Below are 27040 nucleotides of genomic sequence, written 5' to 3'. Positions count from 1 at the left end.
GCTATAACAAAACGTCACCTATTTCCCCAATCCAGTCGGTGCGGCGAAAAAGCGGCGCGGGTGGGAGCGGAGCTGACACGGGAACACGAGAAAGGGGCCACCGGCCGAGAGGAACGGAGGGAGAGAAACGAATGACGCGTGGAGCGGGATAGTACAGCGGAGGAATCGACTCGTCGACGCGGTCGATCGCGAGAGGCGGCCGGCTGTTTGTTGTTTCCGCTCGCGGGACGCAGGCCGCGGCGAGCCGCGCCTTCCAGTAGCCGTCCAAGCTGGAACCGACTGTCCCGGGCGCAGAGAGGCTAGCAGAGGAACACGGCGAGGTTTCGTGGGTGCGTATTGCGGTTGTTTTCGCCTTCGGATCGATAACGGAACGAACCGGCGAGCGGAGAATCTGGAGCGCGCGGCGACGTGTTGGCGACGGCCGTTCGAATAATCGGTCTCGGAGCGATTGGACGCTTCCGTGGCTGCCGACGCGAGCACCGCTTCGAATTCGACCGGTACCATTCGACTTCTGGCTCCGCGGGGAGTCCGGTAACTTCGACGGTCCCTGATTCGGCTGGAGACTCGACTCGCGCTCAAGGTTTCCATGAGATCCCCGAGGCACCGAGAGTTTGGCAATCCCATTCGCAGTGTGGCTCGAATGTTGCGCGTGTAAGGTCGAAGGGGAACGCGCAGCTGCGACTGTTTTGGTAGCATGGAAACCTAGACTGGTTCCAGTGACGGCTCGTGGCTAAAATTAGGGGGGGTGCTGCTCCAGAAAATTTGGAGCCTTTGTTTTCGAACGTTCGTGTTAATGGGGATGGCTACTGACAACGCGTGGGACGATTTCAGCGAAGTACACGTGGAGAAAGTATAGTAAATCGTTTGGTTGAATTGCATGATCGTTAGACGTTCAGCTGAATGTCACCGTGTTAGACGTTATTTATAATATAGGAATGTTTTCAAATAATCATCGCTTCATTAATACTATTTCTACCGAAGGTGTCAAAAGACACCTTTCGAAATCTTAAAATTATCTTCTGAGCTTAGTCGTACAGTCTGAATTGACTTTTCGATTTTCCCAATGACGATTATAAGATTAATTATAGGAAACGTCCAAAATTCAATTCAGGAACAGTGATTAAACTGAGAATCTAATTTTAAGCTAAAATTTCAAGAGTGTTATTTGACGCCTTCGGTAGAAATAGTGTTAAGTGAACTATAGTAATTCGATTTGGTTGGTCACCGGCGACCCCCATGGCATTCAACGTGATAAGTTTAAGGATTATATATTGTACAAGTACAAAGAAAGAATTAAAGAAGAAGGATTCATTATATTAACACTAGATTTACGGAACGAGTCAATTTGATGCATTGAATTTTATAAACATTATTTGGTAAATGTTTAAATCGACTTTCATTGCTTCAATTACGCAATTATGGTTTCTAATAATACATTTTTAAACATTTTCTAGATCTAAACGCACGAACATCAATCATTCTAGGAACAATAGAATAAACTACAATAAATGTCCGCAAATCTAGTATTAAATGTTAACCCTCTGTACTCCAAATTTAATAATTTAATTTAACATCAAGTCTCGAGTAATCTGCCGATACCTGAAATGTGGAAATAAAATACCATTGTTCCCCTTATTTTGTGAATAGACTCCTCGTTAAGTCAGTTTAAAAAAATTTCATCTATATCTCATAAAAATAAATTGAATATTTCTAGTGACAAACTTTTGGAGTGCAAAAGGTTAACCCTTTGCACTCGAAAGCTTTTCATTTGAAGTATTCTATACTTTCTAATTAGATGTAGACAACATTGTTTAAAATGAATTTAACAAGAAGTCATACATAAATTAGGCACCAGAGCTATTTTCTTTCAATATTTCACGTATCGATGCAGTACACAAAGGTTAATGGTAAATACCAAAGTTTATAATTTTGCTGTATCAAATCACCTGACGACTGGGTGTCGCCTCTTGACAAAGGGTTAATATCAAATAGAAATCTGGTTGCAGTTCCACGAAGCCAAAAGCGAGCCGCCATTGGCTGATTCTCTCATCCTTGCGAGAAATGGAACGTCGTTTCTATGCCGCTTCCAAACGATCTCTGCGTTGTTGCGAGTCGAGTTGTAAACGATTCGAAGTTTCGGTTGCCGGTCGCTAACTCGAGCAGTCTCGGTAGCTTCCAGGTCGATAGGACGAGCAGCTGGGCGAGTGACAGGCGGCGACGAGGCCGGCGAAGGAGGACGGCTGGCGCCGAGCGGAAGTCGGCGAGGACGCGCCCGCGCGACCGTGAAACACCCCTCTTACCGATCGCTGACTCGACGAGATCGGATCAAACGCACGCGACCGGTCCGCTGGAAAATGCGGCTGCGATTCTTTTGGACGAATCGGGATGTACAGTTCTTCTAGGAGACTACGCGAGCGTTTCATGGGAATCGTGTGTTTTGACGCGACGAGGGAAGTTGAACTTGGAAATTCGAAACATGAAACTTGAAGTGTAAGTAGAGTATTATGATTCTCTTCTCGCGGCAAATGTTATTTTGAAACCAACAGGAGAAAATGCAAATTCTTTCCGGTGGATTATTTTGGGAATGATAAGAGAAAGCATTTAACCCTTTGCGGACGGAGATTGTATAAAATATACGAAACCTTGAGCAGATGAAGCTGAATTACTTGTCAATTGCTTAATTAATATAAAAAAAGGAAACTACGTATTGATATCTTGCTGTTCGAGTAATCAAATCATTCGTCCACGACTTAGTTTTTTAAATACAAAACTTTCATCTCGCCGAAATGTAGATATTCGTCCGCAAAGGGTTAACCCTTTGCACTCTAGACATAGACTACTAAGGGTTAACCCTTTGCACTCTAGATATAGACGTGAAACGAATTAATGAGAAAACATACGTAAATTAAGAAACAAAGCTGTTTTATATAAATATTTCATACATTGATGTATTATATAAAATTTAATATTGTATACAATATTTTGTAATTTTGTTATATCGAATCAAATGACTGAGAATTACCTTTCGAGTGCAAAAAGTTAACCCTCTGAACTCTGTAGGCTCCAATATTGCACCGGTTATAATATTAAATATTTTAATGAATCTTAAAGAAACTGCCCTAAAATTATTAGATTTTCCGCACATCCAAATTTTGCATTTAGAAGGAAAATAAAAGATCGAAGAAATGTTATAACATTTCTCATTTTCGGTAGGAGTACTATAAAAATTAGGTGCAGATACTGATAGATTACAAAACAACATGGAGTGCTAAGGGTTAACACTAGAACTACTACTAATCAAAATGACTGGTTTCGATCTTTTTATTCCGCAATTATTGATACCTTAAAAGCATTCAATATTTGAAATGATCTAGAAAATAGAATACTATAATGAATGTCTGAAAGAACTGAAAATAATCTATTGTCACAATTTTTATAAAGATTACGTGTTAATCGTATTAAATGCTCCGTAGTTCTAGTGTTAAGCAAAAACTACGTTGTTCGCTATAAAACTCAAAATGAACTTTTCCAAAAAGTTCAAATTCTCCGAAACTGAATTTAAAGTTTGAAATTTGAAAATTCTATTACTCAATTTTATAGACGTTAGAAAACAACGTATTTCTTGTTTAAACTTATTCTCGCTATCTCTTACCCAAGATCATCCACGCGAAAGAATTTACATTTTCTCGAAGGGGTGGTTTCACCCTTCAAAGTAACATTCGCCACGGAAGATAACCGTAATCTATTGACTTACTCTACTTACATACAAAGTATCATAACGTTTTGAATTTCCGGGTTCGATAACTTCCCCCGCAAGTTCACCAGCGTGGAACACGCTGCGACGGGAGTGGTGCAGTCAGTTGCGTTGCGACACGCGGTTTTTGCTTCAGCGGAGAACGCTACGTGTGTGGCACGTGCGGAACGCTTGCGTAGTCCTGGCCTTATCCTTCTCGGAGAACTCCACGCGTCGGTTACCCTAAAACGATCGCCGACGCGTTTCCCCTTAACACATTGTTGACCGGCAATTCTATGCAGAAGCTATCTCACGTCACCGGTTGTTATTTCGTAATTAACCGTTTGGATGCTAAACAACTTTGGTGGATATTTACCAAAAATCGGGAAGTGATTGGGTGTCTATGCAAAGAAATTAATGAGAGTACTTATCTAATGAGATCACAAACATTGTGTTATTACAAAAAATATCCAAAAAATAACATTTATTCAAATAAATTTACTTTGATTTATTTCTTGAAGAATATAGTAAAAAAATTATAATTGATACCGATAAACAAAAGCGCCTCCGCGCTCTTCGTAATTTTGGCACAACACAAGAAGAACGCTATAGCGCAACTCAGCACTCAGACGGTTAAATATAAAAGTGAAACAATCCAAATAAACTTCAATATACGGTATTTACATATAATGAATTGAAATATAATTTTGAATATTTTGCAACTGCACTGTGTTTCGAAAATTGAAATAGCTAATGCAAGTGCAAACACGAGTTAACTCGTGACCGGTCAACAATGTGTTAACACTAGAACTACCGGATGAGTCAAAATAACTTGTACTTTAGTTTTGCCATTACTGAATTAGTTTAGTTAACCCCTTGGCTTATGATTTTTTTCTCAACTCTGATCGACACAGCCACTTTGTCATTAATAATTTATTGGAAAGATTTTATAGTTTTACCGCGTGAAATCAGGTGGTGACTGAGAGTCACCTCCCGAGTGCAAAGGGTTAATCCTATAGATATAGTTAGTTAAAGTTATAAACCACGAAATTGCATTTAGGAATTCAATGACTGGCTTTAGCTTCACCTCCTTTAAGTCACCTCCCGAGTGCAAAGGGTTAACCATTTTCACTTGAAGTGTTCAATCTTTTCTAGTTAGATGTAGACAAGATTTTTTAAAATGAATTCATTAAGAAATCACACATAAATTAGGGAACAAAGCCATTTCCTTTCAATATTTCACGTATCGATACAGTATAAAAAGGTTAACGGTAAATACCAAAGTTTATAATTTTCCTGTATCAAATCATCTGGCGACTAGGAGTCGCCTCCCGAGTGCAAACGGTTAAATATGAGCTTTTATAGTTTTACCGCATCAAATGAAATGGTGAGTGAGAGTCGCCATCCGAGTGCAAAGGGTGAAAACCGTTTTGGGCCTAAACGAGGTCACCCGACGTTGGTCTCGCGCAGAGCACTGCTCCCGTCTCCGGAGAAACCAGCGAATCGAATGTCGCCGGGGTGAATGCGGCAAGCGGAGCAGCGGCGCGCTTGCGCTCCGATGGACACGGTCCAGCGTGCGTCGCGAAGGCGTCGCGTCGCGGCGATAGAGGACCGATAAGAAGGGCAGGGGATCCCCGGAGAGTCGAACCGCGAGCAACACGGAACCGGATGTGTGCCGGGCGGACCCGCGGAGAACCGGATCCGGTGGAACGCGACGAAGCAGGACATTCGCCGCGCTGCTAGCGAATCACTCGCCGAGTTCGCAGCTGGCGCATTCGAAGACGCGAATCGATCGATCGGTAAACGGAGCCGGTGCTGCGTCGCGAAGAATAGCGACGGCCCTCGTGCGACGCGCTGCTCGTACCGCACGGTTCCCGTGACACCTTGACTGCCACGGTGCTCGTCGATGACCGGAGGCTCATAATTACCGATTGATAATCGTAATCTGTAATATAACCGATGAATACAAATGTCTGGATAATCGGATGGTGGTGTAACGTAGAAACGGTGATAACAAGTTATTAGTAATTCCTTGTTATCTTTGCTACCGAGGAATCAGTGACACGTGAAGTACGCGAGTTTCCAGTGGTAGTCAACGTGTTAACCCTTCGCGGTCCTCCGAGATGTTGTTTCGATTGGTAACAGAGTCTTCGACGTGTTAGAGGAGTGCTGTATTGAATTGTAATCGAGTGACGTCGATATACGTTTCAGACTGTGGAGCTGAAAGTACTTCGGACCGCGGAGGATTAAAGTCTACGGAAAATTACAAGCGGATAGACACTTGTGCTGGCCCAGTAAGCGGCGGGACTGTAGTGACGCGGGACCGGTTGACACGTTGAGCGCGGCAGTGGACTTCTATCGTGAACGATATTTTGGAAATCGTATCCTGGTGAAGCTTTCGTACGTGTCTTTTGTAATTAACTTCGTCGCGGCGTTGTAAACAGAAGATTGTCTCCGTTGTGCTCGTTGTTTACGTGGGAACGCAGTTTCCAAGATACGTTTTAACACGTTTGCTACCAGCGTCACGTACTTGTGACGTTCAATATTTCATGTCTTGTGCAAAGAGTGAATTACATTTACGCGTGTTCTCATTTAACGTTAACGCATGGTATAATGTACAGAAGTTGGCGCCTATAGGCGCCCGGATAATATTATTGACAATAATTGCAGCGAAGCTCGCTTAAATCTGACGTAAGCGAATTTTAGTTCAACAATTACATATCCGTTAGTTATGTATTATATACATGTGACTATTTTCGATTGGTTTAATTTAGTTCAATTCAGTGTTTTCATAGTTTTAATACACTTTCTTAGAAATATGCGTTGACGGAAAATTTTGCCGTAGCCAAAGGGTCAATGTATTTTGTATCTCTTTGTATTTTGTAAAGACGATATATTCTATTTAATCCTTTGAACGCTATATATTGCAGATTTTAATGAATCTTAAAGAAACTACCCTAAAATTATTAGATTCCCCACACATCCAAATTGTCTACTAACAAGGAGAATAAAAGATCGAAGAAATGTTATATTTCTCTACTATAGTTCTACAAAACAACCTGGAGTGCTAAGGGTTAAAAAAGTATTGTAATCACGGCAATTGTTATTGAAAGAGCTGCAGGTAGCGAACGTGTTAACGTGTTAACCGCGTTATTCGAGGCTCGGTCGTAGACTGTGCGGTCGCCGGCCGCGTTACCGGGTCGGGGGTTGGTCGCTCGGCTTCGATAATCCGTTATCGAACGTGAAGAACAACTGGTTCGGAGCTCGGCTCGAGTTAACGTTTCGTGTTTCGCAGAGTCGAATCGGAGGCGAACTGGAGGAGAATCTTTCCACTGGCACGGTGGTCACCGACAACCGGCGCGACGGAGTTGCTGAACGGGAGCGCAACACGTGAGACAGTTTGACAACGTAAGTAACCGGTTAATAGTCTAGCACGAGAATCGCGATCGAAATAATTAACACTTAAACTACCGAGCTGTTAACTTCCTTTTATTCTTCTGTGAGAATCAGAGTGTTATGGCGATAGCTTTCCTACTCTGCTAATTAAGAGTCTTTCTTGCTTCTGCTTAATCCTTTTCCTGTTTGTATGTACCTCTTAATTATTTTGAACCTCTTTCTTCTACCATAATGTTACAAGCCTCATCAGTTATTAACCCTTTGCACTCGAGAGGTGATTCTCAGTCACCACTTTACTCGATACAGTAAAACTATGAAGTTAAATATTTAGTATTTCAACCCCCTGCCGTACAATGAGTGAGACTCGTGATGAAGATTTCTAGACTAATTTAACAACGATCAATATTGTTCATTACCCACGGATCAAAGCAGACAACTATTTTGCTATTATCAATGCACTATCTTTAACTTACAATTTAACTTTCTTTATGTAAAATACAACATTACTGCCGTCACAGATATGCGACGCTGGTAGCGAAAGTGTCAACACGTTGAATGCTATGTGGGTCACCGGTGACCAAATCGAATTGTTATAATTCACTCAATTAAACGATCATTATCTGCAGAAATTTGTATTACAAACAATCTAATGCGGTGACATTCGGCGAGATAAACATGCAATAATAATAAAACGATTCAACGAAATAATTTGACATTGTTCTCGTTCCGTGCATTTTGCTAAATCGTGCGGCATTCAACGTGTTAATAACTAATTCTAATAGCATTCGCTTTTGTTATGATACGATAAGTAATGTCGTAAACTCTTTACTGGTATGTAAACTATTGAAAATTCTCGTGACAGTGGACGCGCCGCTGGACGAACGATCATCGGGAATCGGGGGCCACGCTTCGCGACGCGAGTCACGAACGATACTGACGAGAGGGAAAGTCGAGGTGGCCTCCGCTAATAGAAGATGACGCGATGCGCGCAGTGACGGAGAACCACCGGTAAGAGGCACGAGGTTCCGCCGCGATCCACGCGGTCGGCGACGCTCGCTGATAACACGGTCGTGTTCTTATCGAGCCTCGCGACCGTTCGTCGTCAGCCAGCGTCGGTCGCCAACGTTCGATTCACAATAGACGTTATTTTCGTTGACGCATCAGCTGATAAACGACTCTGAATTTCAGTTAGACAGTACGACGACGGAATCGCTGTCCAAAGAAACGCGTCGATGGAATCGCCGTACCGTTATCTAGAAGAGGATAACCTGATCGGCGAACCAAGGACTTAGATTAGTCCAACGCAAAACGTATCCGACGAATCGCGGAGGCGCGAGCCGGCGAGTCGATCGATACGGTACACGAGGTGATAACGCGAAGGAGTAATTAGCGCGTCGACTGCCACGAGAACTTCCAACGCCTCGCGTAATACATTATTCTTTCGTCACGAGCAGAAACGTTGGAAGTGACCGTTAACGCAATCGGGACCGGTAACGCAGTCCCACGCGATTCGGCATTCTTCGACTGAATACCGATAACACAGTCATTTTTAGAACACCGTTGGTGACTTAATCCTACGTGATTCCGGAATGTAAGTGTTTCCTACACGCGCCTGAATGGATGCTTGCGGCATTTAACTGTAGACTAAGAGATTTTTACACGCATGTTAACCCTTTGTGCTCGGAAGCCTTTCACTGGAAACATTCAACTTCCCGATGAGACATAGACATCATTCGAAACGGACTAATGAGGAAACAGTAAATTAGCGCTAGAATTACAAGATGGGCCAGAATGATTTCTTCTGTTGCAGTTACTGAAAAAGTACAGATGCTTCTGTGAGAAATCGTTGAAGAAGTTGATTTAGTAATGCTTATACTGAAATATAAGTTAAATGAGATCTTAATAAATACACAGAAGTTTATAAGAAAGTTGATACGAAGATAAGAACATAAAGAAATCTAGAAAAATCAGTTTAAGTGCTTGGTAGTCCTAGTGTTAAGAAACAAAGCTATTTTATATCTCGCGTATCGATGCATTATACAAAACTTAATCCTTTGCACTCGAGAGGTGACTCTCAGTTATTTAATTTGATATAAGAAAATTACAAAGTGTTACATATATAATACTAAGTTTTGTATAATGCGTCAATACGCGAAATATTTATATAAAACAGCTTTATTCCTTAATTTACGTATGTTTCCTCATTAGTTCGTTTCAAATAATGTCACCTGTTTCATCGGACAGTGTCGAATGATTCTAATAAAACGCTTCCGAGTGCAAAGGGTTAATGTTACATATAACATTTGTAATTTTGTTGCATCGAATCAACTAGCGACTGAGAGTCACCTCTCGATAGCAAAGAGTTAACAAGTCTCCGCAAATTTCACCGCAACGGCAGTCGACGCGTTAAACGAAGGGACCGCGTGGGTTTCCTAAAGGTAACCGGTTGCAGGCCGAAAGAAGGAGCGCGAGAAGAGGAAGCTTATCGACGGTGAGTCAAAGAAGCCAAGTACCGGCGGAAGAAGCGGCGTCACCGGGAAACGCTGGCGAGGAAACACCAAGCGAAATCGTAACGGAGCCAGTGCCGTAGTCCTGGGGGCCCAGGGTATAGGTGCGGCGTATTAATAGCCCGCGGCGCGGCGGTGGTGGGGCGGTGTGCTCGCTCGCGGGTGAAAATAGAAAAGAATGTTTTTGGAATCCAATTGGACTTGGTTGGTCGAACGATGGGGCAATATGGCCGACTTGGCCGAGCGGGTGGACGATCTGATATGCAGTTTCGACTCGGCTGGTGACACGACCATGGATACGTTATCGATGTTGATATTCTGTTGGATGTTGTTCGGGCTGGTGGTATTGTGCGTCGGCAAATACGTTTACAATCGGTTCGTATTAAAGGAGGCCGCCCCCGGTGCGTTTATCGCCGCGAAGGACGGCCATATCGTTCACGGTGATAGCGTTGGTGTCGGTGGTGGTAGTGGTGGTGGTGGTGGTGGTGGCGGCGGCGGAGGCGGTGGCAGTGGCGGCGGTGGTATCTTCGGCGGCAGGAAGTTGCTCTCGCTGGGAACGCAAAAAACACCATCGGGCCCAAGCAGCCCGACCGCCAGCGCGAAGCCTGCGGGATCTAGCGGGGCAGGTGGCGGCGGAGGCGGCGCCGGTTCCGCGTCCGGGCCTCTCGCTGGTGCTAGCCATCCCGCTGGAACCGGAAGCGGCGGCTCGTCCCCCTCCTACGTGCCGCCGACCCCACCTGTTCGGAAACGCCTCACGGCCAGGAAAACTTCCGGCGCCCTGATCAGCCCCGCGAGAAGCTCCAAGAGCTTGAACCTGCCGACCGCGACCGGCGCGGATCCGGACGCTGTTCGTTGGGTCAACGAGATCATCGTCTGGCTCTACTCCGATCCGGCGATCCTCGACGAGGTGCTGGCCGTCTGGGTCGGCTCGCTGAACCAGTTCACCGCCAACTCCGTGGACGAGGTACGCCACCGGCTCGTTCCCTCGTCGTCGGCGTTCGTCGTTGATCCTCCGCGTCCTCGACGACACTGTCCGGCGAACCCTGCGCCGAGCAGTGTCGCGGCGCGAGCGCGCGTTCGTTGACACCCGCGTCGCGGGATCCGCGAGACTAGATAAGGCGAGGCGGCCGCTCGGTCGGACGTGGGTGGTCAGCGACGGAAATGTTCCTCGGTCGCGACGGCCGTCGCGTCGCGATGATGGATCGGCGAGTCTGGCGTGTGACAGACGCGCGAGGACCGTTGTCGAAACGTCCGACGCTTCCTTCGTTCCGATGCGTGACGAGCGGACGGCCGGTGATCGTTAAATATAGTACCGCGCGTGGAAACTGAGTGTCCCGGCGTCTTCTTGGCGTCGAGACTCGGCTACAAGCTGGCTCGCGTAGAGGGAAACCGTGGTTCCCGCGGCGCTGATGGACGCTTTTCATTTTGCAGCACGGGGTTGGAGTTGAATTCGTCCGAGTTCTTCCTGAAACTTATCCGCCGAATTTGTCTAACATATTCTGCGAGTGCGACTCGAAGGACGACGTGGTATGTACGCGTAACGCATTGATCTGTTGGAGGCTGATTAAACAGGAGTCCGCTGTTTCGTTTGCAGACGATCACGTGCGACTGCGAGGCTACGCCCGCGTTGCAGCTGAAAGCGTTTCGTAGGAGGGCGGATAAGCTAGAGGTCAGCCACTACCGTGTCAACGTGAACCGCTTTCGCGCCCGTTTGAACGTTATCTGTATCACCGAGAAGCTTCTACTGGATCTGAAGTGCGATGGATGGCCAGAGGTTCGATCGATTTGCAGTGGAATATTTTGCACAGTTTATCGCAGCTGTTTACACTTGACATTCTTATCTATTAATTTGTCAGGTGAAAGTTTCGCTGGCACCTGTGGGAACGATAAAGAAGGATCTCGACGAGAGCCAGTTGCAGGAAGTCGTGACCGAGATCGTAGTCGGTGCTTTGAGAGGGACCAATGTACATCTGAATCTGTTCCAATACCCGAATTGCCCGCGATTATGGAGGGACCAGCCGACCAACCAACCCGGCTTCTCGTTGCCGGTGCATTACGACAGCATGGTAGGTTGGAAAACGATGCACAGATAGGTAGTTAGATGAATAGATAAATAGATAGATAGATAGATAGATAGATAGATAGATAGATAGATAGATAGATAAATAAATAAATAGATAAATAGATAAATAGATAGATAAATAAATAGATAAATAGATAGATAAATAGATAGATATATAGAGAAGTAGATAGATAGATAGATAGATAGATAGATAGATAAATAGAGAGGTAGATAGATAGATAGATAGATAGATAGATAGATAGATAGATAGATAGATAGATAGATAGATAGATAGATAGATAGATAGATAGATAGATAGATAGATAGATAGATAGATAGATAGATCGGTAGATAGATAGATTGGCAGATAAGCTACCAAATCATCAACTCAAAACATAAACTCACACGATACTCCCAGAGCGCGTCCAGCGGTTCGCTTCAAGCCCAGCAGATGCGACAGCAACAGATGCGTACTCGTACTCCGACTCCAGCGCAAACCCAGTACGTTTTGGGCGAGAAGAGATTGCTGGTGAAAGTGGTAAGAGCGGCGGAGTTAGGCGGTGAGAAAGGCGCCGTCGAACCATACTGCGTGGTCGAACTGGACGATCCGCCGCAGAAGAATCAAACATCCGTGAAGAAGGACACTCGGAACCCACTCTGGGACGAGGCATTCCTCTTGTAAGTCCCTGGAACAATCATACGAATACTTGAAATCTCAAGCTATCTCTCTCATCTTCCTCTCTCAAACCACAGCGACGTCAACCGCAACACCACGGAAGTGCTGCTAGAAGTCTACGATCGCGTGAACAAGTCGCAACGGTTTCTAGGCCTGGGGATCGTAGGAGTGGACGAGCTGCTCGCTAACCCGAGCCAAAGGCAGATCATACCGCTTCAGAATCGGCCGTATGAGGAGGACGACATCACCGGCACCCTGACCGTCGAGGTAACTACCATAAAACAACCGAAACTCAACTTCCGCGAAACGTAAACCCCCGCGACGTAATTCCGTTTGGCTACACTTACCCCCACTACTCCCGATCCTACCGCCGGTGCCCGCTAGGCCCCCGTCTGTGTCCGTTTCTCTTTCTCTTTCTCTCTGTTTCTTTCTCTCTTTTTCCCCAGTTTCTGTTCATCGAGGGTGCAGAGGTGCCTCAAATCGGGAGCAAACCCTACAAGGTGAAGGAGACGTTAAAGCCGGTGTCACCGACTCCTCGTACCTACAATCCGACAAATCTCATCAGCGACAATAGTCTAAATTACAACAATGGTAACAGCACACTTATCTTGTACGACTCTACCGTTCAGTCCGATGGGGGTAATTACCAATTACATTATCTGAAAGGCATTGCGTTCCTATTCCACCAGTGTGAGATTCATAGTGATTAGTACACCGTTACCGTCATCATTGTCATCATCGCGCCCGTTGTCACATCCCGCCGACTCCCGCCCGCCGCGATGCGCGCGCCGACTGGCGGCCATCGTCGCTCGTCCATGGAAAACGAAATCGGCGCGGTGCACGCGCGCAGTTTTCGCATAGCCACCTATTCGCATGCGAACGATATTCTCGTGTAGCGCGTAGATTATTGTGCCACTCTATCCCGCACTTCTTTCTTTCTGTCCTTAAGGGGCTCATACCGGTTGCACGCCCGTTTCATTGTGTAATGTACTTTTACCATGCGATGGAACGATCAGTCTAATTCAAATCGCCCGCGCAATTTTAGATTCGGAGACATCTCACTCGCACACTTTCTAGAACACGCATTCGCTATGTATAGGCTTTATGTATATTTGGAATATTCTAGATTCGTGTCACACGAATCTAATTGATATTAGAACTGATGAGGATTTAATATGATTGATATATCATTTCTGTAAAAATTGGAACAGTAGATTATTTTCAGTTCTTTCGAATGTTCATTTAGTATTTAATATGATAGTAACGAATATAATTAACAACTAGAACTACCGAGCAATTAACACGTTGAATGCCATGAGGGTCACCGGTGACCCCCAACCAAATCGAATTACTATAGTTCACTCAATTAACCCTTTGCACTCGGAAGTTTTTCATTAGAAATATTCGACATTTAACGGTGAGACATCGACGACACTATTTGAAACGATCTAGTGAGAAAACATACGTCTATTAAGAAACAATGCTATTTTATATAGATATTTCACATACGAAATGATTTAATATTTTATTTTTTCCATTTCGTGTATTTTGCTCTATGAAATCGTGTTAATATGTTTGCCATATAATCTCTGTAAAAATTGTAACAGTAGATTATTTCCAGTTTCTTCGAACATTCATTTCAGTATTTAACATAACAACGAACATCATTAACACTAGAACCACCAAGCATTTAACATGATTGATACATAATCTTTAAAAATTTTAACAATATATTATTTCCAGTTCCTTTGAGCATTCATTATACCACTTAAGTGAAACTACTAAATTTTAAAATCATTTTGAATATTCAATGCTTCCAAGCTACCAATAATTATAGGAAAATCGAAAGTCATTCTAATTGGCACGGTTCTAGCGTTAACATGTACCAATCAATATTACAAAAAAAAAATTTAGCATAGAATATTCCAATGTCTTCAAAAATGACTCAAAACACAGGAAATCAGTTTATCTATTGCACACACGTTCATCCTTCATCATTACATCCATTCCCGCATAAACCTTGAAATTTATTCAAAAGCCCGCGCGTGTGATGAAAAGACGTTCGCTAAATTCGGTAAAATATGTCGTACGACTGGGTGGGCAGCAGATGTTGTCGCGAGCATAACCGTATAAATAAACCGAGAGATTGCAACCGACGGAAGCGAACCGTCTCACTAGCAGCCTTCGGGTCGAAGCGGAAATTCGCGTGGACGCAAGGTTTATGAGCCTCTTAAATGTTTCGTTTTTGTTTCAAAATCTCTCTCTCTCTCTCTCTCTCTCTCTCTCTCTCTCTCTCTCTCTCTCTCTCTCTCTCTCTTTCTCCCCTCCACCGCCCCCCTCAGCCCAAGCACGATTTTAAATGGTTTTCACGCTCGCCTCCCGTTATCGGAATGTTTCCCGGTACCGCAGTCCTTCGAGAGTTATTTCGGCTACCAGAGGGAACCGATCTTGACGAGCGGCGCGGCGGTAAATCACGATTTACGTAACCGCGGCGACCGTAGCCAAGCGGGAAAAATTCGTCTGGTAAACGGAATGGCCGTGCCGCTTTTCGTAGAGCAGAGAAAAACAATGGAAAGAGTCGAAGCGTGGTGGACGAACGCGTTTCGGTCGCGCTTGGACCGCGAAACAATGGAGGGCATGCTGATCTACGGGCCTCTGGGCATCGGTGACACATCGCACGTGTCGCGATGCGCAGACGCTTCGAAACCGATGCATGTATATGTTGTTCGATGGAGAAAAGACGTCGGTGTTTTAAAAGCTAAACATCAGGGAGGCAACAGGAGATTTTTAGTTAAGATCTTCGGGCTGTCTTGGTCTTCCACATGGTCGTGATCGATGCATGACAGTAATTAAGGATGGAAGACCGAATGCGAGTGACATACGAGTCGCTTAGAACTCGACGTGTTTGAGTCCATGTTTTGGTATTTTCTGAGTTATGTACATTTTAATCGAGTAAATGAGATTCCTTTTAGTTGTTAACTCATTGCGGACGCACGTCGACACTTCGGCGAGATGAAAGTTTCGTATTTCGAAAACTAAGTCGCGGACGAATGATTCGATTACTCGAACAGCGGGAGATCAGTAGGTAGTTTCCTTCTTTTTATATTAATTAAGCAACTGATAGGTAATTTAGCTTCGTCTGCTGAAAGTCCCTATTTATAGAATCTCCATCCGCAAAGGGTTAACACTAGAACTACCGAGAAATTAATCTTTTGAAACTTTTCTGTAGAAATTTCAAGAGTACATCTATTGAGACTTATTGATTCATGATTCAATTTGCATATTAAATCAATTTCTTTAATACTCGTTTCTTCGTCTTTTCCAGGTCAGAAATTCCTTTTCATAGTTTTTGAATATAGTGTAATCTCAAAAGCCTTGATTTCTTCAAGTTTTGTTTTCTACTTAATCGCATTGGCTTCCGAGCGACTCATATAACTCATACAACGAAGTTGGCGGCACTGAATTTTATTTTCCACCGTTACATCTCACTTCGTCGTATTCGTTGTTCCGTCTTTTGTTACTGCTGCGCCAATAACGACTATGCGTGGAACATCAAGCCAATCCAAACATCGTAAGGAAAATTGTCCCTTTGGCTCCCCGACTTTTCAGCTTTTGCAGCGTCTTCTCTCCATCGAACACCAGCAACGCGTCTCGTGAGATGTAGCTTTTGAATGATACCATTCTTCCCACAGATTATCTGACCAACGGGAACGTCGTCGAGCCGACCTACAGGACCGGCCAGACCAACGGGAACAAGGGGACTCTGATCGTCCACAGCCAGCAGAGGGTATGTCTCCAGAAAATTGATTGTCTGTGCGCGAACCGCAACCGAATACTTGTTCTTTTCTTTTTTTCCACGTCTAACTGGTACCAGCTAACCGTTCCGTATGTTTTTCTGGGTTTTCTTTTGCAGCAACCGGAGCGGCAAGTAGTTAAGGTAACCCGTTACACACTGCATGACGGCACCGTCCACGTACGCCGGCGACTAAGTGCACGCCCTACCTGTTGTCTCGCTTCGACTCGAGTTACAGGAACTTCCTTTTCTTTTTCGGTGTCTCTCCCTCTTTGTTCCAACATTCGGATTTGATCGTAGTCGAAAGAACGGCGAGAATTCGCTTGTTGATCGGTGAAGTTGATTATTTTAGCGTCCCCGTTGATCTCACTGCGTTGCATTCGTTACGCCTATGGTCGCAGAAGAACTCTCCTGTTTAGTGGTTTGACAAGTAACTCGAGCGATACAGTTTTGCTCCCGCTCCTTCACCCTTGCGTTCCGAGCAACCCCACCGTGCTACGAGAATACTAATAACCGTAAGCTGCGTGGCGTGTGTTTACTAATTCGGCAGGTCGCCCTCACGGAGCACGGCAGCTGGCAAGAGATTACACCGGAGGTAATTATTCCTGTGCTCGAGTGTCTTCCACTTGCGCGTTCCCTTGTTCTCAATGTCGATTAGAATGCGAAGTGTTGATCAAGCGCGTCGGAATATTGATTGGAGGATGGTAACGTTGTTTGTGTCTGTTTTAGCATGGACCCAGAGAGACCAGCGCGACTTCGGGACCAGAAAGTACACCGAACTCCTCCAATTCTGAAGGTATTTGATTTGTTAACCGTTTGAGTCATACGCACCGCTTTCGCGCTCTTCAGATTTCATGTCGAAAACATTCAGCGCATTCGAACGATACGGACAAATGACGACGCGCTCACAATCTGACGAAACGCGCTCAACTTTTTAGGCGCATGTACGTCGTATCGCTACGTTCTTTGTGTATAAGTAATCCATGTAATATATTTTGTCTTTCGTTGTTACCTATTATAAATTAATAGCATTAATAGTATTATAAATTAATAGTATTAATAGTGTTACAAATTAATAGTATTAATAGTATCATAAGTTAATAGTATTAATAGTATTAATAGTGTTACAAATTAATAGTATTATAAATTAATAGCGTTAATAGTATTATAAATTAATATCATTAACCCTTTGCGGTCCGAAGTGCTCTTGGTTTCTCACTTTGAGGTTCACGCCGACGTTAGTTCATTCAATTACAGCTTATGACGCTCTATTTATTTATTCAAGAATATTTGGAAGTCATTGAAATGTTACCTTTAAATGGTACAATCATGATACTAGAAATAAATATAGAAAAAATTGTTAAAATAGGTGGAGGTTGCAATAAATAGAATGTCCAGTTTGACTCGACATAGGACTGCTAAGGGTTAATGGCATTATAAATTAATAGTATTAATACTATTAACACACATCAAGAGAAGCGCTATTGCTCTGCTTGGCTTTTCTCGACATGAAATAAAAGGAGCGCTATTGCGCTGCTTGTATCTTCTCGCATCCCATTCAGAAAGCGCTATTGCGCTGTTCGACTTTTTTAAAAACCTCTGTTACTCAAACATTTAAACTTGACGATATTAGAATATCTCGATGAAATTTCCCTTGATCGTAGAAAGAGGAAGAACTCGAAGAAAACGGCGGGACTTCTTCGGCACCATAAAGAAGCGGCTCAGCCGGTCGAAGACGAGGAGCAGATCCGCCGGGCCAGAAGGCGACGTGAACCACGAGGATCCACGCTCTAGATCCGTGTCTGCGGATCCTGGATCCGGTACGTCGGGTTCGATGGATAATGTTTGTGCAATCGCTTTGGAAGGGAAACTAGAAAAACTAGCGAACGCAATTAACACTGGAACTGTCGAGTAGGTCGAGATGAATCGCCGAAGACATTTATTTAGCAAAGTGAATCATAAGTCGATTGCAATCTCAATAACTGCGCTTTTAGAGTTTCTATGAAAAGAATTTGGAAACGTCAACTCGACTGACCGGTGATTCCAGTGTTAATCGAAGAGATCTCTAACGCTTCTACCGTTCGTTTCCGCCACGCGACTAACGTAACCGAGTGCAAACGACCGTTTCGCTTGGGTTTTATAGCTCGTTTGTCGCTATCAGGGAGAGAAGAACACTCGAGGCGTTCTAGTCTGAGCGAGGCGTCCGGCATCAGCGGTGCGTCCACTGGAACCTACAACGAGGCTTCCACGTTGGTTCTCGAAACCGTCGAGAACGGAGTGAAGAAGTAAATAATTCAACTACGTTTAACGCGCTGAATGCCGTGGGGTTCACCGGTGACCCCCAACCCAATCGAATTACTACAGTTTACTCAATTAACCCCTTGGCGTACTATTTACTTTCGTTACTAAGCTCGTGTAATATTTTACTATCGACAATTTGTAAGAAATGCAACAAAATTTATGAACAACATTGTTTCTTGTTAAATTAGTTTAGAAATCTTCATCACGAGTCTCACTCGTCATTGTACGGTAATGGGTTAAACGATGATTATTTGAAAACATTTCTATGTTATAAATAATCCTAGCTAATGCGGTGACATTCGGCTAGATGAACCTGCAATGATAACAATGCAATTCAATCGAATTGTTTACTATTATATTTCTTCCATTTCGAGTATTTTGTACTGTGAAACTGTGTGTGTTAACACGTTCTGCGCCACGTGTACTACATATACACACCAATTCTTGTAAGAAAATATTTTTAATGAATGGCGCTTACGTTACAAAGCAGCGAAGATATAAGGAAACAATATTAAAATACATAAAAAAGACCAAAAACTTGAATATAACTAAATATTGTATTGAAAAAATCAATACAGTTCATAATAACCGAAGTTTCTGTGGCACGGAACACGTTAACACTAAAACTACCAGACGGGTCAAATGACCTGACGTCTTCTTTTTGCAAATATTAGAAAGGTAACAAATGTTTCTCTGAGAAATTATTAAAAAAATTCATTTAGCACTACGCAACTTGAATTGTAAATCAAAGTCTGAACAGATGCACTTTTGGAGTTTCTATAGCGAAATTTTAAAAAGTCAATTGAACTGCTCGGTAGTTTTAGTGTTAAGCACAACAGGCTTCTGATAGATAATGTAATCCAATGACGAACCTTGAGTTACGATCTCGTCCGTTTTTCAGACGTTATCTGGTACCTCTGTCGATGGCACAGGAAAGGAATTGGAGGAAAAAGGGGACGAAGCTTCATATATACAACGACCACACCTTCGTGGCGAAACAGATGCCCGGGTAAGCGAAGCGCGCGGCGAGAAATGAAATTGATTTGAACAAAGACGTTTTGTTTCAGCGGGACGATATGCAAAGTCTGCAAACGAAGGCTGACGAGATGGTGGGGCAAACAGGGCTACGAGTGCAGAGATTGTCACATGGAGTGTCACAAGCGCTGCCACGTGAAGGTGGACACCACCTGTCCCACGTCTACTATTCAGAACATCGAATTGTAAGTGGACAGCATCGAAACTCTCGTTTCTTCTGTATCTCTGTGTTGTATACATTCCGGATCGAACGCCCGAACGTTTCACCAGATCGACTAGCTAATCGTGTTTTCTTTTCATTCGCTTCTCGCGTAAAGGTTCCGACTGCCAGTACTCGGTGAATGAAATGGGTAAGTTAACTGAAGACGACCAGCGATGCGTGCGAGCGCTTCTTGACACTTGGCTGCGCATGACCATGGTCTTTCATTGCCTGTACTTGCCCCGACACCTGCGTCGATGAACGATAATCACTTTCTTCTTCCGTTTACCTTGCTTGATCACTCTTCGGCTCGCCTAGTGTATTGTTAGAGAGTTGGAGTTTGTATCGTCCGTTTGCTCCTACGGTGCCATTAACACGTTAAACGCCATGAAAGTCTTGACCGTTTTTTCATAGAGTTATTCTTTTGTAGCAACGAAAGGCAGGGAGAGTTATTAATTATTTGACGTTGCAATCCTTGCAGTGCATTATCGACTTCGTTACGTTATTACGTCGACTGCCACCGTCACCGAGATCTTCCAAATTGCTGAAGAACAATTACAATGAAAAACTTGAATTTAAATAATATTTGGTAACATAAGTAGCTAGTTCATAGCGTAATACTAAATCATTAATAATTATTTTCAATATCATTTGTCTTTATTATTAAAGAATAAGTATTACTGTTTAAAACGTTAGAAATTTTTGTGGCAGACAACGTGTTGAACATCTTCACTCGAAATCAGTTATCTTGCATGTTACGATTGTTTTCAACTCAGAAGCGTCAGTCACTGACTGTCGTGGCGCTTAACGTGCTAACGATTGCGACACATCCTATCGTTCTTTTCGCTTGTTCCATAAACCCGTAGTCTAGTGTGTCATTCTTTCGAGCATTTCACTGAAACTATTGTATCTTCTCGGAAACAAAGGTGCCGCTCCACCAGCGAATACCATCCAGTCAACATTGCTGACCGGAACCGGAACGGACGGACATTCAACGGATGGCGACTGCCCTAGAGGACCCATCGTCTGCGACCAGCGGATTGTCATTTTGCCCTGAAATTGTTGTTCGAATCGCTTCGTTGATAACCGTTCGTATTTAGATACAAAACCAAAAGCAAATCGCGCTTGAACGTATGATATTATCGTTAGCGAGCTCGCGCACACAACGAATGCAAATCCGTGCACGGACCGTTTCTGTCCGGCACGAACGAACGCGGAAACGAAAGCGTTAATCAAAGCGAAAACACATATAAACGAACCGAAACGAAACGGAGCGAACGGAATGGAAGAGAATCACGCGTATAAACGATAACACACAGCACCCTCTCACCCTAACCGGTTCAACCAAGATGATAATCATATTTTTACACACTTTCTCGGACTCTGGTGAGAATCGAAAATCGTTTTAGGCTGCCGAGCGAGCAGTTTTCGAACGTTCTCGCCCGGGTTTCTAGTTTCGCGCGTTCTCACCACAATTTTTATGCAGTTTTTTACGCTTCGACGAACGTATCCTTTTCCATTCTACCGTTAAGGCTCGATTTTCTAAACGATTCCAAGCTTCACGCTTCAACGTCGCGTCCCGCGTACTATCTCTTTTCGCGTTCCTCGTCGATCCTGTGTCCCCCGTTCGGATTGAAAGGAATTACAGTGTATTTACAGGAGCGGGGGAACGCGGCTCGCGGGGACCGCGAAACGACACGCGCCGACGATACAGTGCCTCTACGCGCGAAAGCTTCGAATTTTTCGGCTGAGAAAACGTTGTTACGATCGCGATCGCGATCCACCTTATTACTCACCACGGGATTAACAGCACGGGGACCGCGGGAGGTTCGCAACAGCGACACCGACCGAGGAATGAAAACTTGTTATGGTTTATGATAACGATAGCAATATTGTGTTATGATAAGAAAAATAATATATTACATTATGATTCTACATTGCTCGAGCGTTCTCTTTTCACACGCCTTCCCCACCTTTCCTGTTACGAATACTGTTACTTTCTATTCAATTTCTATTGAATTTATATTTTTAGTGAAATTTATATCTTTGGCATCTTTTTTGAACGTTTTATGATATATAGTATATTCGTTTCAAATGTCTCGAACTGTTAACTCTTAGTACTACAACCGATTTCCAAACCTACCAACAACTCCAAGCCATTTTTACAGTACTCCTAATGAAAATTAAAGAGTTTCATACATTTTTTTTTATTGCATCTGTACAAAATTCAACAATCTTAACACTATTTCTACCGAAAGTGTCAAAGGACTTCTGAAGTTTTAATTTAAAATTTTCTCAGTTTAATAATTTGTTCTCAATTGAATTTTGTAGTCAATTCAGGAATTTTGTAGACATTTCCTGTAGTCAATTTTATAATCGTTATTGGAGTAGTCGGAAAGCCAATTCAGAATATACGACTAAACTCGGAAAATAATTCTGAGATAAAATTTCGGAAGGTGCCATTTGACACCTTCGGTAGAAATAGTGTTAACGTAGCTTCAAATTTGTTTATTGAAATATCCAATATCGCAAATGGTGCAGTGGAGCCTAAAGAGCGTAGAGGGTTAAACATCGATACTTTCTCAATTATTTTTCTGCAGCCACAATCAGCTTCGAAGGCAATTCTCAACTGTACCACATAGACTACGTTTACATTCTACGCATGAAAATATTAGTCACATATGGGTCTGCTAAGAGGGAGTTCGTCGTAATTAACCCCTTATTTTAATTGGTGTAATACTTACTTTCGCTAGTGAGCTGGTGTAACATTTCACTATCGACGATTTGGAGGAAGTGCAACATAATTCTCCATTCTACTTTAATTGGAAATTTCATTTGAAGATAATACATTGATAATAGCGGAATAATTGTTTGCTTTGATCCGTGGGTAATGAACAACATTGATTGTTGTTAAGTTAGTCTAGAAATCTTCATCGCGAGTCTCGTTCGTCATTGTACGACAAGGGTTAACACGTTAAGCGCCACGAAAATCTTGACCATTTTATTGTAGAGTTATTCCGTTGCAGTAAGAAAAAGCAGTGCAATGATGAATTCTTACCGGTGACTGGAGCTTACAAAATAGTTGAAAACAATTACAATAATTGATATTGAATGAAAATATTTAGTAATACTACCTAGATAATAGCGTAATACGAATACCGTAATACCAAAACATTAATAATTATTTTCAATACTATTTCCCTCTGTTATAAAGGAATTAATCTTACTATAACAAAACGCTCGAAATTCTCGTGGCAGTCAACGTGTCACGCTAAGCGTCACGAAAATCTTGGTCGCTTTTCGCAGAGTTATTCTTTTGCAGCAAAGGAAAGCAGGGGCAATTATTAATTGCATGTTACGATTGTTTCCAAGTAATTCAGAAGCGTCAGTCGTCAATGACACTGGCAAGAATCCAGATAGTAAATTGATAATAGCACAATAGTGTTTTGCTTTGATCCGTGGACAATGAACGACATTGTTGTTAAATTAATCTAGAAATCTTCATCGCGAACCTCGCTCGTCATTGTATGGTTTGCATTGTCAAACGATACGGTCAATTATTATCAGTATCACCGATCGGGGGTGAAAAACTCCCCTAAACGAAGACCACCGATCGACGACGATTTCTGTATGAAATCAAAGCCTTTCGACGCGGATCGCTGGAAGACATTAAATTTAGAATCTCCGCTCTCGACGCAAGAGAAACGTCGAGATCGTCGAGTTTTAATACGACGAAGAGTTACTCGGCGAGGGCGGCGCGTCGGGGGGGATGAAAAGAGAAGAGCTCCTTCGGTGGCTCGCGCGGATTCGGTGCGCCGATCCAAAGTGGAGCAACGCGGCGACCCAATTCACGGTCGAAGCCCCAATTTTCAGCGGGTTCGTCGCGGCGGGGCGGTCGTCGTCGACGACGGAACAACGGGGTATCCATGACGACGTGACGTAACGGAGCACGTCATCGGGAAAGCGCAACGACCCGGCCGACCCGTACGTTCTCGCGACGCGGCTACGCCAAGGGCTTGAATGGGGGCTGTTGCGACGAATTTTCCATTATCCTCGTCCCGATTGATTCGACGCGCGCCGGATCCCCCATTTCGGCCATCCCGCTGCGAGAGGTGGCCTCGTTCTCTCTTTCAGGGACGAGGGTGCACGCGTGTTTCGCCTTTAACACTGGGACAACCGAACAAATGTCAAATCGTCATGTCCAAATTTGTCTGTTGGAACTCTAAAAATATGGCTACTGACATTTCAATCGACTTATGATGACCATGAATGAACTGTTACAATAGAGGAGATCCTCACCGAAATAAACATTTCCAAATTTGTCTATTGGAACTCTGAGAATATGGCTACTAACATTTCAATCGACTTACGATGACTTCGAAATATTACAATTGAAGAGGTCCTCACCGAAATAAACGCTGGTAGCGAACGTGTTAACACTAGAACTACGAAGCACTCAAGTTGACTTTTCAAAATTTTGCTATAGAAACCCCAAGAGTGCTATCGAGACTTCCATCAAAATTTACTTCGCGTATTACTAAAACAATTTCTTTAGTGTCTCCGCAGAGAAGCATCTGTTATCATTCTAATAATTGTTCATCGAGGATGGATTTACGGAGGAAAAGAGAGAAAGGTGAAGCCTGTGGTATTGTGGAGGAAGCGATTAGAAAAGATTAGGAGGAGAGGCAGAAAGCCTTTCGTCCTGGATCTACCAACGGACTCATCAGTAAGCATTCAAAAAGCTACTTTCTGGTTGATCTGTGCTAAAACACTGAGACGAATGTTGGAGGTTTGCGGATGAAATACAGGTAGCTCTCCTAGAACACGGTTTCGCTCTATCACGATAAGAAAACTGCGAAACCCTCGTATCACACTGTACTTTTACAGCACTAGATAACATGATTTTTGTTTAACATATTTCAAAACTAAATTCCTACAATAGGTATATAATAGGTGTATATACAAATAGGTAACGGTCTGAGCAAGAGAAAGGCTCTTGGATGACGGTGGGTCCATTCGCAAAGTAGGAAATGTACCAAAGGTCCTCGAAATTAATCGAATAATGAAGTTACCAGTGTCTCTTTGATTCCCCGAAGCCAGACGACGAAACGTTGAGACTTTCGGGACACGCTACTCATTAGAAACTGAGAAACTATGAAGAGTACTGACCCCTTTTTTATCTTCATGTGTCCTCAGTGCTATTTACAGAATAACCTTTCCCTTGGAGCTCTCGTTTTAAGACCTACAGACGCTACCCTAGCTTTGCTACTTTACTAGGAGGCTTCTAACCGAAATCGTTTATACTCTCGTGGTATGAATTGCTGATACCTTCGATACTAGGTGAGAAGGTAGAAGGTCAGGAGATTCGAGATGAATGATTGACGTAGCGGAACAGAATTAGGATGGGAAATAGCTGTTCCTATTTCGATTTTTCAAATTTATCATTCGTTTCGAATCTCCTGACCTTCTACCTTCTCACCTAGTATAAAAGGTATCAGCAATTGGTGATGGCATGGCGATGATAGAGTTCCAACATCCCACGTTTTCTGTGAAACTTGATTGACAGCTAACAAAATGTCAGGTGCAAAGGTCTGTCCCCTGTTCCCGTTGTCGTACGTGGAGTTTGTTTCGCGACGAAGCGTTAAATCGAATCCTCGAGCATTGTCGCGAGCGGAAACGGGCTGTCGCGTGGGATATCGCAGCATCGGAAAGAGGAAGGAAGAAAGGAAGGAGAAGGGGGCCCCGTGTGCGTGCGTACGACTGATCCGAAGGCTGGAGGGACGCACCGGCAGCTGGTGCCGCGTTTATTCAATCGCGAGCCCGGAATTAGGGCGCGTTGTCGGCGGGCTTCTCAATGACGTCGATGACGTCACCTGTTTGAAAGGAAAACTGGGGCAAACGGGGAGAGAAAAAGAAACGCGTTCGAGGGGAGCGATCATCGGCCTGGCCGCCACCCACTTGCGATCTCCGACCGATCCCGGAGGGATGAACAGCGGTTTGCCAACCGGGTCGCGCCGTTCTACGACGTTTTCTCACGGAAACGCGACAGAAACAGAGATACGGACCCCTTGCCCTATGGTTTATTTCTCAACTACGATTGATACAACTATTGGCTTGGCAAGACAGTAATTTCGGTTTTTCACTATGAAATAAAACTTGATCCTTCCTATTGAAAAGATGAACTTTGACAGTAGACTACTAGAGAGATCGAAATGACCCATTCCTGATTGCTTTTTTGAGTTATTAAAAACATAACAGATAATTCGGTTCTTCAGTGTGTTAATTTCGGCTTTTCAGTGTGAAATAAAAGTGAAGTTTTTCTATGAAAAAGATGAATTTTAACAGTAGAACTATCAGAGAGATCAAAATGACTCATTCTTGATTGCTTCTTTAAGTTATTAAAAACATAACAGATAATTTATTGCCCTATGATTTATTTCTTAACTACGATTTATGGAACTATTAGGTTAGCAAGACAGTAATTTCGATTTTTCAGTGTGAAGTAAAACTTGATTCTTTCTACATAAAAGATGAACTTTGACAGTAGACTACTAGAGAGATCAAAATGACCGATTCCTGATTGCTTCGTTACGTTATTAAAAACATAACAGATAATTCCTTGCCCTATGATTTATTTCTCAACTACGATCGATACAACTACTCTGCGATTAATGTTTTATTGAAAAAAGAGAACTTTAGGCATATTGTACGCCTACGTTTGCTCTAAAGTATAATCATCGATAACAGAAGAATAGTATTCAATTCTGAATGCAAACGGATTGAGTAATATTTATCCTTGTTAAGTTCTCTTTGGAATAATCACCGCGAGTGTGACGTCTTGTCATCGGACAAGGGGTTGACGCAATTTCACGCGTATCGATTTTTATAAGCGTTATTCGGCAATCGGTGATTTCGATCTACGATATCTAGACTTAAACGAACGAACTTCAGCTTGTATAGAACTTTTAATAGATGCACGTGAATGAAATGTCAAGCGAAGAAGGAAGCTAACTGGAAGGGAAGAAAACCTGTAGATACGAACTGTAAATAAAACACGACGCACTTGCAGCGAATCAGCAGCTCGAGAAAATCGTGATGATTGGCGGAACTCAATCAAATCCTACGTAGTTTCTATCTTTGAAATTTCCATGTAGCTCGATCCTGATTTTCTGAGACTAGTCTTTGACGATGCGAATTCACGCGTGCCACCGTAGTTTAGTGAAACCCAGCCAGAGGGATGCTGGCAACCTGAAGTATCATCCCCTAGATACAACAGTTTACCTTCGGAAAGGCTAAAAAGATATAGAGTAACGCCTAATATGGAAAACCACAATATTT

At 43.4% G+C, this 27040-nt stretch overlaps 1 protein-coding gene across 14 annotated transcripts; it reads left to right on the top strand.

Annotated features, from left to right (window-relative positions):
* Positions 1-119: 119 nt before the first annotated feature.
* Positions 120-21642, top strand: LOC116427113 (uncharacterized). 14 transcript variants are annotated; one of them, XM_076373794.1, is made up of 22 exons: positions 133-329; positions 5945-6133; positions 7029-7141; positions 7992-8137; positions 8318-8495; positions 9582-10600; positions 11068-11163; positions 11231-11410; positions 11493-11702; positions 12117-12376; positions 12452-12641; positions 12821-13013; positions 16067-16161; positions 16288-16311; positions 16718-16762; positions 16897-16963; positions 17832-17987; positions 18311-18452; positions 19370-19477; positions 19536-19688; positions 19821-19853; positions 20629-21642. In XM_076373794.1, exons 6-21 carry the CDS (start codon positions 9815-9817, stop codon positions 19846-19848), a joined length of 2733 nt encoding a protein of 910 aa, XP_076229909.1. In that variant the 5' UTR covers positions 133-329; positions 5945-6133; positions 7029-7141; positions 7992-8137; positions 8318-8495; positions 9582-9814; the 3' UTR covers positions 19849-19853; positions 20629-21642. The 14 variants fall into 14 exon arrangements, with proteins under 14 accessions (XP_076229897.1, XP_076229907.1, XP_076229900.1 ...); XM_076373782.1 differs by lacking the exon at positions 19821-19853 and having other exon boundaries at positions 120-329; XM_076373785.1 differs by lacking the exon at positions 19821-19853 and having other exon boundaries at positions 132-329; positions 8318-8486.
* The last annotated feature ends 5398 nt before the right edge of the window (positions 21643-27040 follow it).

Source organism: Nomia melanderi, chromosome 14, assembly GCF_051020985.1.
Source record: "Nomia melanderi isolate GNS246 chromosome 14, iyNomMela1, whole genome shotgun sequence".
Classification (NCBI taxonomy): domain Eukaryota; kingdom Metazoa; phylum Arthropoda; class Insecta; order Hymenoptera; family Halictidae; genus Nomia; species Nomia melanderi.
Note: the sequence above shows the minus strand (reverse complement) of the source record. Positions and strands in the feature narration are given on the sequence as shown.